Source organism: Acomys minous (assembly GCF_964271855.1).
Source record: "Acomys minous genome assembly, chromosome: 2".
Taxonomy (NCBI): Eukaryota; Metazoa; Chordata; class Mammalia; order Rodentia; family Muridae; genus Acomys; species Acomys minous.
Window position 1 is genome coordinate 123,341,231 of NC_140484.1, and position 13,263 is coordinate 123,354,493.

The 13,263-nt window shown below is 41.9% G+C and overlaps 1 protein-coding gene across 2 annotated transcripts; it reads right to left on the reverse strand.

The window, feature by feature from the left end:
• Positions 1 to 425: 425 nt before the first annotated feature.
• Positions 426 to 7,991, reverse strand: TMEM126A (transmembrane protein 126A). Of its 2 annotated transcripts, none has more exons than XM_084756517.1 (5): positions 7,150 to 7,991; positions 5,320 to 5,415; positions 2,422 to 2,615; positions 1,272 to 1,386; positions 426 to 661 (listed from the first exon to the last, which is right to left on the reverse strand). In XM_084756517.1, exons 2-5 carry the CDS (start codon positions 5,406 to 5,408, stop codon positions 469 to 471), a joined length of 591 nt encoding a protein of 196 aa, XP_084612643.1. In that variant the 5' UTR covers positions 5,409 to 5,415; positions 7,150 to 7,991; the 3' UTR covers positions 426 to 468. The 2 variants fall into 2 exon arrangements, with proteins under 2 accessions (XP_084612643.1, XP_084612642.1); XM_084756516.1 differs by having other exon boundaries at positions 7,147 to 7,420.
• Between the last annotated feature and the right edge of the window lie 5,272 nt (positions 7,992 to 13,263).

A 13,263-nucleotide genomic window follows, 5' to 3' on the forward strand; every position in this document is an offset into this window, starting at 1 on the left:
GAGATGGCTCAGAGGTTAAGAGCACTGTCTGCTCATCCAGAGGTCTTTAGTTCAAGTCCCAGCAACCACATGGTAGCTTACAAGCATCTATAATGAGATCTGGTGCCCCCTTCTAGCCTGCTGGCATACGTGCAGGCAGGATATTGTATAAGTAATAAATAAATCTTTAAAAAAAAAAAAGCCAACACCACATTGGGCAAACTAGAGAAAATACCTTCCTTCATTTTTGTTTATTTTTGAGCAAGCAACAACTGGGCAGGAGTGCATGTTAAAACTCACTCTTTCCTTGTTTTACACCCTTAGCCCCAACACTATGCCCCTTAGGTAGTTTATTGGCGTTCCTCCTTTTGTTCTATAGGCTTTCGTTGCAGGTCAGAATTGTGCCTTGTGTAAAGTACGTGTATTTTTAATACTAGAGACAAAGATTATTTTCACCATTTTATTTGTTGTACATACTTGCTTTATAAATCAATGAATTTCTAAGCTGGGTTCAGGTAACTGAAGGGCCTTTATGAGGAGTTTATACTGTCTAGATCCAAGGTATGCTGCAAACACAGTTTGAAGTATAGTAGGAAATACCATCTTTCTAAAGACAGGCTTAGAAACTCTAATCCAGTAATTTAAGATGTTTCCTTTCTGTGGTAGAGGGCTTGATTCATACCTGTAAGAAAGCACATTGATGTTCAACACACATAAATCCATATAAGTCTGACTGTAAAAATATCTAAAAGATAATGGCAGTCTCCCTTTTTTATTGTCATATATTGTGGGTAGCAATGGGCTTCACAGACATTTTCATCAGTACCATTCTCTTTTGTGTGTTAGTCTTAAAAATGATTCTGGCTTCTTGTGTCTCTTTCTCTAGTTCACCTCTGGAGGTACACAGAATAGATTGCTATAAGAGTTCAGAGAATAACTGCAATTATTTTGGAGTGGAAGGCTTATAGTAGCAGTTTTCTGATAGCATTTTCCTTTAGGACAAATGTACAAACTTTTAATATTTTATATGATATAGCTGTTATGCTATACCTACATCACTCACACTGGCTTGTTTTGTACCAAGCATCTAATATACAAATGAAGGTTAGTGGCCCTAACTATACACTACACACCAGGAGGCATAGCATGACAAAGAACCATCTTAAAACTCCTGAGAAGGGAAACGCTATTGGTCTAAATGACTCAACATGAGAATATATTTTCTCTTTTTAAGTTCTGAGTTCCTTAGGTAGTCATATAATTAAAGGTTTTTAAGTGAGAAACAATCCTACCTGGCAGCAAGGCCCCCATTCACAGGTATAGCAAAAATGGTAGGGTACAGACCACCCAGAACAAAACCAACCAGTGCACCGCGTGTCATGGTACAGGCTTCACAGTTCAAATCCCCTAGGAAATACATTGTGTAAGTGATGGTCATGATATTTCAGCAAATGTGACTTAATTGAAGGCCTGCATTTTCTGTGACAGTCATGTTCAAAGGAATAATTATAGAGAGTGGAATGTAGCTCAGTGTCAGCGTCAATACATGCTTAGCATGTATTAAGGCCTTGGATAGGAAATACTGACAAATAGGAAAGTAATTCTTGATTCTGGATTCAGAAATTTGGATCAGTATTTAACAGAAAATAAAACAGAATTGCTCTCCTTGGCCCCTATGGTGGTATGTGTGTTTTCACTCAGAAGGATCACGTACACACATGGCAGTACTCATTCAGGACATATGGCACAGTAACAAAGCTAAAATCCCCAAACCCCATAGGAGGCAGGGTTTCTCTGTAGCTCCAGGCTTGGCCTCGAACTCACAGAGATCCACCTGCCTCTGCCTCTGCCTCCCGAGTGCTAGAATTAAAAGGTATGCATCACCACCCCCAGCAAAATTCCTCTTTTTACTAAAGACCATGCATAGTATTTCAAAGATTACAGAGTTGTAGTCCCACAACATACTTTCCTTTTAAAGAACTTCCATACAGGGCTGGAGAGATGGCTCAGCAGTTAAGAGTACTGGCTGTTCTTCCAGAGTTGATGAGTTCAATTCCCAGCACCCATGTGGCAGTCTAAAACTAGTCCCATGGGATCCAGTACATTCTGGTGTGCAAGTGTACTTGGAAACAAAATACCCACATTTGTTTTTAAAAAGATTAAAAAACAAAAACTTCCAGCCAATATGGAAATTAGCAAGAAACAAAGGCAGCACTGTGGGAGTGCTGCTTCAGATCAGGGAAATATGACTGCTGTATGTGTGTATATTTATTAATATTACTGTGCTTGGTAGACCTAATGTGATTGAATTGTTGCATAACAGGCTAGCAAGATTTAGTCTTACCCAAGTACTGCATCATCGCCTGCGGCTACTTGCTGTTAGGTGGAGCTGTGAATAGTATGCACTAAAGCAAACTTGCATGATAACGGAATTAAACATACCTGTACTCAAAGGTAAACTTACAAAGCTCTCGTAAGACAGGCTAGCTGCCAAAAATGGGATCACAGCCATTGGTAAGCTGGAAGCTATTCGAGCTTGTGTCACATTCAAAATGCGCCGAAAGAGACTGTTTGCTATTAGGCCACTGAAACCAGCATTAAGTCCAATATATGCTGATCCATATTCCAGCAGATTCCTGACGGTGAGGGGAAAAAAACAGCATTTGTGTACATTCTCCAATCCTGGTAGTTACAGAATTTTCCAGCACGCTGGGAAGAATTAAGACACATTTACCCCTTAAAGGATCATAAAACCAAAATCAAATTATAGCTTCACATTTACATTTCTATTCTAAAAAGGCTTTTGAATTTGGGTAACAAGGTTACAGTGATAGTGGCTACACACATTTTGTGATTTTTAATAAAGAACTGTTTAGAACTTTGCCCTGAACTATGTAACAGGAAAACAGCTCTGAAGAGGGAGATGACAGCTCCTTTGAGCTCCCAAGATATTTAGGAAGTACAGCACATTCTACAGTTGTACTCTTTATTATTTGCACTATTGTGTCTATAAACAATAGACACAAGTATATATTCAAGTTTGTTTCAGTAGTATGGAGTTAATGTGTTTCTTTTTACTCTTCCCGCAAGTATTAATATCCAGATTAGAAGTTTGAGGTACTAATATTGTGAGACTGTGCTACAATATGCTAGGTAGTTTACAATAACTCATTGATAAATATTTAATTGGTAATTTGAGGTAAAGTGGAGAACTGAATTTTAAGCCAAAATACATGCTCTATATGTTTAATTTTTGGAAATAACCTAAAACTATATAGTACCAATTGAATAAGCTTTTTAGATTACAACTCAGTCTGGTTTTGTGAGCTGTATGGTTCACTGCATTTCTCAACCATCAGAGTAACCGTAAAATACCTCCACTAAGTTCTATATTTTTTACTTATTTTAAAAGCTCCTCCAGGACAACAGTACTGAAGCAGACATTACTTGCGTTCACCATGCCTGTCACGGCATTCACTGAGAGCCTGGTAGCTGCCTTGTTGCTAAAGGCACAAGAAAAGCTGCACTCGGCCTTGGAGGTTCTCACAGGTGGCTGCATGAGAAGAGACTGAGGTTGGGGTTTTCAGAACTCTTAAAAATGGCTCAGGAAATTAGAAAACTATTAAACAACTACAGCCCCAATGTGAGAAGGCCAGTTTTGTAGGGGTTAAAGAAATGGGGAACTTGAGCACTTTTACAAATGGGTAATATAAAAGTCATGAAATGAGACTCAACTCTACTGTGCTCACAAATAGTGGAGCTGAAACCTGAAAACATTTTGTCTCCCAAATTGTAATTTGCTGTGGTTTTAAAACTAAACATTTTTATTGTTTCCACGCTAAATCTTGCTCAACTGAGTTCTAGCTCAATTCCTAGTGCTCTTATAATTTGGTGAGGGTCCCACTGGTGGCCCACTTTCTTCCTTTGTTCTTCTCTTCATCTCAATTTTTTTTTACATCAGTCACTATGGCTTTCCCTACCTTGTGTAAGTGTTCTGTTATTTATCTCAGGAAATGACTAGTGTCTACACAGACATACACAGCTAAACCTCAACTTGAGTCTCTTCTCATGCAGCCAATTGTGAGAACCACCAAGGCAGAATGCAGCTTTTCTTGTGCCTTTAGCAGCAGTAAGGAAGTGACACAGCTGCTGAGATTGAAGTTCTTAACTACTGCTCAGTGTTTAGGTTAAGATCTGCCTTGTCAGATGGTAAGTGCCAACAGAAAGTGGAGTTAGCTGGTTTCTACACCTGAAGACATAGCCGTCTCCACAGTAGTGTTCCACCTCAGCTGTCTACGTGCCACTTCTTGCTGGGCTTCTTGCCTACTTAAAATCTATTACCCAAACTGGCTAGGACAGACAGTAAAGTTAGTTGGATCAATTTTTTCCTGCTTAAAACACTGTTTCCTGTTCCTGTTCCTAACACAGAACCTGGCTTTGTAACTTCTGTGATCCTGGTCCTGCTCTTAGACTAGCTAGCTCCCGTCCCTCCTTTTAGAGGTCTTGGGACTACTAGGCAAAATCAATCAGTAGGTACAGGTCCTCAAGCCTGACAACCTGAGTTGCATACCTAGGACCTGCTTGGAAGGGGATAACAGATTCCTGAAGTTGTCTCTGACCTTAGCACAAGTGCAAATACACAGCCACTGGTTGTCACTATAGATGTTTGACCCACTCAGATTATCTGATGGACAAGGAGATGCAAGAGCATTCTGTAAAGTGCACTGTAGTTGCCTGCACTACCCTTTTAATACCAGCATGCCTTTTGTTTGGTTGGTTTTTGGCTTTTCAAAACAGTTTCTCTTTGTAATAGCGCTGACTGTCCTAGACTCCCGTTTCATATCAGACTTGCCTCTGCCTCCCTGAGTGCTGGGACTACAGGTGTGCACCACCAGGCCCAGCTATCAGCATGCTTCCTAAATTATCTTTTTCATCTTAAAGATTTCTAAACATCCATTTCTCAATTATTCCATCTAGCAACATATTCCATGGTACTTTTACTAAAGGTAAGTATATAAAAATAGAGACAAGAAATAAAATAGGATAACTTTAAAGTTCTTTAAAGTTTTAAGTGAGTTCACAGTTTTATATCACTTTAAAAGGTAAATGGAAAAGTGGATTCATCAATTAAGCATTTCTAAAGATGACCTCTAACTTCAATTTCCACAGTGAATTATGTGATGCACAAAATGGTTAATGTCTAAGGGCTTCAGTTTTTTTCATCAAAACAAAAATACAGCTTAGTTTCCTTTGGTATCCTGTGTTATACATAATCCAGCAAATTTAAGATAATCTGATGAAAATCCTTCTGGAAGACATTTTAATAATAAGGAAACTTACCTTTCTGGTTCTGGAAGTTGTTTAATTTTTTTTGATACAATATTAAATATTAAGTCGTCTTTGCTAGTACTTGGTTTATGATTTTCCATCTTGGACCTAAAAAATACAACTCTCATGTAAACAAATTATATCTAGAAAAAGTCTTCAGAGATGCATAATTATGGGAGAGTTGTAGGTTAACCTCTTAATGTGAAAAAACAGTGTATATATAGCATAAAACAAAACATTCCTCTCCCCTAGCACAGCATGACAGAAACCAGAACATGAAAAGCAGAATAAAAGTTTCTAAGACACTTCAGTCCTGATTTCCTAAGCAGTTTAAGACAAAAACCATGAAATGTTACCTCAGACATTATGACATGCCTGTAGGTACAGCACTTGAAAAGTGGACCCAGGAGGATCAACAGGGCTCTCCATGGCTATGTTGGGAGTTTGAGGCCAGCATGAGCTATGGGAAAACTTAGCACAGGAAAAAAAAGCCCAAGGAACTTGTAGACAAGTTCAGTAGACAAGTGGAGGATAATGCAACTGAGCTTCATATCATGAAGAAACAACCAGTAAACCTTGACAAAATGTGAAGCCATTAGGTGGAAAACTAAGATCACATAGGTCATTAGGTATACAGGTTAAAATTATATACAACTAGGAAAGTTTTACTAGGAAACATTCTGGAAAGTTGTGACACTGCTGATGGAACTATAAATTGTATTTCAAGTGAGTGTAAGCACTTGCTTACAATTTGGTGTCAAGGGTTAGAGAGATGGCTCAATAGATGAGAGTGCACAGGACAAGAGTAGGGTCTCCATGTCTCTCAGTAGCTCACAACTGCTGGTCACTCCAGTTCCAGGTAATCGGATGTCCTCTTCTGACTTAATGGGCACTGCAAGTGTGCGCATTAGCCCACAGTTGTTCACACATACATATGGTTAACAATCTGGGGTTGGAGAGATGGCTGAGGAGTTGATTTAACTTCATAAGATAACTTGCCCAGAGGACCCACGTTCCACTTCCAGCACCCACATAGTGGCACAAGAGGCCCAGGGTGATCAGATGCCTCTTCTGGCCTCTGCAGGCATAGCACACACATGCACAAACACGTTAGACTGAAAATGGCCTACATGTCAGTAATTTGCTAATCTCTGTAACAGGATGAATGTCAGAGTAGAAGAATGGCAGATGTGTTTGCATAGATTCCAAAAAACTTTGGGGTAATAGTTAAAAAAAAAACCCAAAGGCCTACCACCTTTAATGTTGGGAAGCGGAGGCAGGAGAGTTGTATGTTCCTGGGATATTCACCAAGACTGTCTCAAAACAAACAAACAAACAAACAAACAAACAAAAAAAACAGCAGTAGCAACTAAACCCAGAAGTAACCTGATACAGGTCAGATTGTCTTGGGTCACCATAGGTACTTACCTGCTACAACACTGTAACAGAGTCTTATCAAATCTTGGGTACCTGTTTTTACATATAGAAATGTCTTGGAAAATGTTGCTTAAAATGAACCTCAAAAATGCATTGCAGGCTTAAAAATTTAGGTCAGGTTCCCAGGACTCAAGTCCCATTTTTTGTTTTTGTTTTGTCCTGATATTATTTCTTAGTTATTAATAAATCCCTATCAAAGACAATGATACTGTAAAATGCTACAAGTAATTCCAAAAGTTTCTGCATAAAAACGGAGCATCGGAAAATTAAACTTAGCCAAGGTTACTCTGTAAATTGTCAGTAATTGTGAGATAAAACTCAATAAATCCAGTGAAGAGCGGGTCACCTCTCCCTCCGCCTTGGCCATCCCGTGCCTCTCCCAACACTGGCATAACTACTCACCACCACTCGGAGGAATGACGGTACCATACGGCGTCCTCTCAGCGGCCGGTGCTTGCCCAGGTCCTCCTGCGCCCGAGTTTACCACAACCTTCGCTCCGGTCGCCCGGGGTCCATTTTTTGCCTGACACGTGACCATCGCCGCCTCTATTTCCTGTTGAGGGGTTTCCGGTCAGGAAGACGCTAAACCGCGGGTTTGCGGAGAGGCCGTTCGGTTCCTTATCCTCGCCGTGGTACAGCCTAGGGAAACAGCCATCGGTTGGGGGCTGTCACCCCGTCGCCTCCCTACCTGGGCGCGCTGCCTGACGTCCTGGTTACCAGAGCCTGGCGCAGGCAGCGTGGAAGCCGCTCGGCTCCGGGCAGCGAGGGAAGGCTGCTTTGGATGAAGTTAGTCCGAGGCGGAGATGCCTTTCCTCCTCTCCCTTGGATCGTCAGCTCTTTATGCCTTGTTCGGCTGTGAGTGACTTCCAGCAGTTCCAGCAATTCCAGAGCGAGCGTTTATTTTCCTCAGCATACCCTGTATCTTCCAGAACACTGCTTATGTGAAACAGGGTTAGGTGAATGAAGTGAAAAAATAACTTCAGGATAAGGGAGCCGGGCGTGACAGCGCATGCCTGAAGCCCGGAATTTAGGAGCCCGAGGCAGGGGGATTTCTGTGAGTTCCAGGCCAGCCTTTACTACACACAGTGAATTCCAAACGAAACAGCCCTGGCTCTTAGGGTCTCTATAAGTGCCCACTGGGAACCATTGTTAAGAGCCAAACTTCTCAAGACTTTTAATTTCTCATCTGTTCCTTTGTACGTTTGTAAACAGGAAGGAACAAAGTTCTTTAACGGGTTATTTTGTCAAGTTGTGACTAAATTATAAAAATGCCTACCAAATGGAGAGTTCTGGAATTTTTTCTCAGGGAAGAATGAGCAGACCGTAGGAAAACTGACCTGAGAGGCATCAAGTCAATTCTAGTCAAAACCGGAAGTTACTCAGATTGCTGTGGAACCAAACCTGGGTCCCCTGCAGGAGCAGCAATTGCTCTTAACCGCGGAGTTTTCCCAGCCTTTCTTACATCTTCCTTGTCCAGTGCTGGGGATGAGAGTAGTGCTGATTTATTAAGTGTAATTTAGCAACTGCTCACTTCTCACTTTTTGGGTGGAATTTGTATCATTTTAACATTATTTGCTGAGTGGTGGAATCACCACGCAAGACTCGTGAGCCTGGAGTTTTCCTGGCGAGGAGGGTTTTAACTGGGACTGTAAATTCAGCATCTGTCTTAGATATTTGGGTGTTCTATGTATAGATATATCTTAGACTGAACTTTGTAACTTTTCACAGAACAAAAATGTCTATTTGGTCTAAAATTTCAAACTTATTGGATTAAGTTGTTCATAAGTATTTTTTTACGTTTTTAATATCTGTGCACCCTGCAGTGCCTCATCTGTCCTTTCTTGATGACGAGTTATCAAATCTTTGGTGCTTGATCAGTCTGGCTAATGAATGCTAATTATTTTGATCTTCTTGATTAATTTTTTTGTCTCATTAATTTTATAAATGTTGGGCTTTATGATTTTTAAATTAATTTTCAAGTGCATTGGTGTTTTGCCTGCATGTATGTCTGTGTGAGGATGTCAGATCTTGGAGTTACAGACAGTTGTGAACTGCCAAGTGGATGCTGGGAATTGAACCCTGGTCCTCTGGAAGAGCAGTCAGTGCTCTTACTCACACTTAAAAGCCCTATCTCCAGTCCCAGGTTTTCTGTTTTTAACTTGGATTTTCCTTCTCTGCTATTTATTATTTCCTATACAATTTTTCTCCTTTTCCCCCATAGATTTCTTAAGGATGTGCATAGGTGAGGTTATTGTTTTGAGATAACTTTACTCTTTGGTATGTGTGTTTAATGTCAGAAATTCCCCTTTAGGTAACTCTTTGCTCCCACAGATTTTGAAAATTAATTTCAAATTATTTTTATTTTGTTAAAAAGTTTTGTAATTTTAAGACCTATGGGTTATCTAGAAGTTTCTTGGTTTCCTAATCTTTTTAAAATTTCAGATTCAGTTCTATATTGTTTGGAGAACATGATTGGTAGGATTTGAATCATATAAAAATGTATTGGTATTTATAGTGCAGACTCTGGTCCGACTTGGTTTACACGTGTACCTGAATAGAACGTGGACTCTTCTATTGTGTCAGGAGTTCCCAAAAGCAACAGTGAAGACAAATTGGGTGATTGCGATCGATCCTTTGCTGTTTTTCCACTTGTAAAGGTGGGGCCTGAGACTCCGTGAATAGGAATGATTTTCCTCTCTCAGTTTCCTGAACATCTAGGAATACAGGCACATGCCACTATGCCCAGTGGACAGTATTGTTTGAGTGTTCTTCCTATTTAATAATTATTCCTACTATATACCAAGTTTTCTATTAAGTAACACGTTATTGAACTCTCCAACTGTTATAGGAAAATTTCCTTTTCAGTTCTTCTTACATTTTCAAGCTCTATTATTATGTGAATAAAGGGCCAATGGTCATTGTGAAATAGCCGCCTTTTCCCTTAATAATACTCTTTATCATAAAGCCTGCTTTAATATTAACACACCTACTCCAAAGACTTGATTCATTTCAGAAGAAGAGCGGCCTGCCCTTGTGTGTGCACACATATGTGTTTACCTCTCTAGAAGTGGTGGGACATGGGAGAATGGAGCTGATAAATGAGGCCGACTAAAGTCTCATGCAATAGCCGACTTTATGCTGAGCATCAGACAACTTATACTTGGAGGGTTAAGAGGAATCACATGAAGAAAGTGTATCCTCACAAGGGCAAGCCAAATGTGGAGGACATGTGTTTCCATCGAGGCACATAAATAAAGAACAATAGCCAGTTGTAATGAAGAAGTTGAAGTAAACTTACTCCTATTCCCTATACTTTGGCCATTTTTGATTGTAGAAAAGGTTTGTGGAATTTGCATGCATGCATGTGTGTATGTGTGTGTGTGTGTGTGTGTGTGTGTGTGTGTGTTTGCCTGTGTTCATACACTAACACCAGAGGAGGCCATCAAGTGTCGTCTTCTGTTACTCTGTCTTATTTCTTTTGAAGCAGGGTCTCTCACTGAATTGGACCTTGTGTTTTTTGGCATGGCTGGAAGACAGAATTCCCAATGTTTCTTTTGTCTATGTTCCACTCAGTACTTGAATTACAGGCATGCATGCACAGGGTCTTATCTAGTTTGTTATGTGGGTGTTGGGATCCTCATGCTTGAGCCATAAGTGCTCTTAACCTTTGAGCCATCACTGGAGCTCTAGAAAAGGTATGTAAGGTGTGGTGACTCAGCGTTTGAATGGAGAAATGAAGAAAGGCCAACCTTGCTGTATTTCCAAGGTTACCAGTTTCTTATATAATCATATGCAAGAATGAACTGTGGGATTTTTTTTTCTCCATAGCATTTCTTATCAGTGTTCATTTTTAGAATGAAGATAAATGTACAGTTGAGGAACACCTTAGCAGATTCAAAAAGAGAAGGTGCTGTGAATGATTTTCTTTAGATTTTTGCCCTTCTTGAGGGCAGTGATTGAATCATTACATCTCTAGTTTTTAATAGATGGTATGAAGATATATATTTAAATTGTAAGTGGCGGCAATTTGCGTGAGTAAGAGCATGCATGCTTAGTGTAATGATTCAGGGTGGAAAGCAGAGGATGTCTTTCTGTAGGAGACACAGAAGTCCTTATGTTCATAGATGACACTAGGGCAGTGGCTCTCAACCTTCCAAATGCTGCAGCCTATTAATACAGTTCCTTCATGCTGTGGTGTCCCTCAAACAACAAATTATTTTCATTGCTACTTAATAGCTATAATTTTGCTAGTTATTAATTGTAAATAGTTTTGGAGATAGAGGTTTGCCAAAGGGGTCATGACCTGCAGGTTGAAAACTGCTGCGGTAATGGTAAACACACAGGGTCGTCTCTTCAAAGGGATAGAGGTATAGCCTGTTTTCTACCCAGAAGGTTGGGGGCAGATATGATTAAGAGTCTGGCAAACTCTGTGCTATCTGTGTGGCTGAGACCATACTGGATCCCTCCCGAGACCATTACGTTGAGCTTGTTTTTCTCAGTCAATCTATTATGGAAGATGTAACTTGTACTTTACAAAGAGTTTCAATGTAGCTTTGTTGTGCACGTGGAATTGAATTAATTATCACTAGGAAACTTTTACCAAATTGTGTTGTGCTTAAATATGCCTAAAATAAACTACACAAGATCAGACTTTTGAAGTTTGAACCAACACCAGCCACTAAGTCATGTTGAACTGAACTTGCCTACCTTGGATCATCACTCTGCTGGCTGTGGTGGTCACAGAGATTCCTACAACTGCCGCCTAGTGTGCGGGGCTCAACTCTTGGAGAAGGTAAGAAAACGTTTCTGTAAATAGAAGCAGGGAGTAGGAGTTTTGTCCTCTCACCCAAGGGTTCCACCTGTGACTGAGAGCAAAATAAGCATGGGTTCTCCTCAGTCCTCTGAGGTAAAGCATTTGACACAGTTATTGAGATGTTTGTCAAGATCCAGAGGAGCAAATTATTCAGAGCAACCGCTTTGCAACTTTGTACAGGTGACTGTAAAATTCAGACATCTTAGGTTTCCTAAACAAGGACCCACTTGTGTTGGTAACTGGAAACACCTAGGAGCTAATGTAAAGAGCCCAGAAAGGGGGATAAAATCCTTGTCAATTATTTTGCAATCTGGACTTCAGTCATGTATTGCTTGGACCCTCCCAGGAAGAACATCTTGGCAGGGCTGGGTAAGTGGACTTTGAAGGCACTTCCTGTGGGAATTGAGCCAGGTGTGCTCAGGGCCCCGCCCTCCTGTGTGATCTGACCAAAATGCAGAGCCCTTCCGCTCTGTAGCCCATTCTGAGGCTGCCTAGCTCTAGCCTAGTGAGGAGGGGAGTCTAGCGATAGTGCCGGAGCTAGGTGGCCCCGCTACTATATGCTGGAACTAGGCTACCTCTGCAATTTGTTTTTCTTCAGAGCGGGAAAGACCTAGTATAGACTGAAGTGGCCCCTTCATCGAGAAAACTTAAAACAGGTTATACATTCCTTCCCTTGAAGAGAGAACCCTGTGTTTAAGATTCCTGGTTCCCCTAATGTTTATCTGTGAGCACAAGGATCTCTGTGCCTTCTACATTCTTTTAATTTTTCATTTATTCTTTGTGAATTTTATATCACGCACCCCAATCCCACTCATCTTACCCTCCCTCTGCACCCATCCTCCATCCTTGCAATTTCCCTCAAAGGAAATAAAATCTTGTTGTGGAAGCCGAAGTGTGACACAGTCTGTCCCACAGTATACCCTTCTGCCCACAAAATTCAAAGCCTTGGATCTGGGCCTGGGTGGGAGCTGAGCTGGTCTGCCTGCCAGCTCTCTTGCAGTCACATGCACTGCCCCAGCTAGCTCACCCAACGCTGCAGCTGGCAAGGGGCAGAGCCAGCTCTTCTGCTCTCGCGTCCTCAGGTCTGGCTCACCCACAACCCCTGCCACCCCGGTCAGCTCTATTTTGTTGTCCAGGTTGAGTTGCAGGCCCAGCTCTCCTGAGTGCTGCAGCTGGTGAGGGACAGGCCCAGCTCTCCTGAGTGCTGCAGCTGGTGAGGGACAGGCCCAGCTCTCCTGAGTGCTGCAGCTGGTGAGGGACAGGCCCAGCTCTCCTGAGTGCTGCAGCTGGTGAGGGACAGGCCCAGCTCTCCTGAGTGCTGCAGCTGGTGAGGGACAGGCCCAGCTCTCCTGAGTGCTGCAGCTGGTGAGGGACAGGCCCAGCTCTCCTGAGTGCTGCAGCTGGTGAGGGACAGGCCCAGCTCTCCTGAGTGCTGCAGCTGGTGAGGGACAGGCCCAGCTCTTCCATGGGGCCATCCCTGCACAGCACTCAGGCATCAACGTGGCACAGACCAGGGAAGTCCACCTAGCTTTTGGTGGCAACAGACTCTCGCTGCTGCTGCAGTGCCACAGACCCGGACGTGGCCCTTGGTGACAGCACAGGCCATGACCTCACCATGGCCTTAGGTGGCATTGCTGGCTGCTCTCGTCAGGCTGTTCCTCACTACCCTCTCATCTCCAGTTCCACCTCTCGTCACCGTGCACACA

What these genes read in the sequence shown, in the direction of transcription:
- TMEM126A (XM_084756517.1), bottom strand. Translation starts at nt 5,408, where the DNA reads ATGGAAAATCATAAACCAAGTACTAGCAAAGACGACTTAATATTTAAT. An exon ending in CAACTTCCAGAACCAGAAAG is followed by an intron (nt 2,616 to 5,319) that starts GTAAGTTTCCTT and finishes CCTCACCGTCAG; the next exon opens with GAATCTGCTGGAATATGGAT. An exon ending in AAGTTTACCTTTGAGTACAG is followed by an intron (nt 1,387 to 2,421) that starts GTATGTTTAATT and finishes TGTATTTCCTAG; the next exon opens with GGGATTTGAACTGTGAAGCC.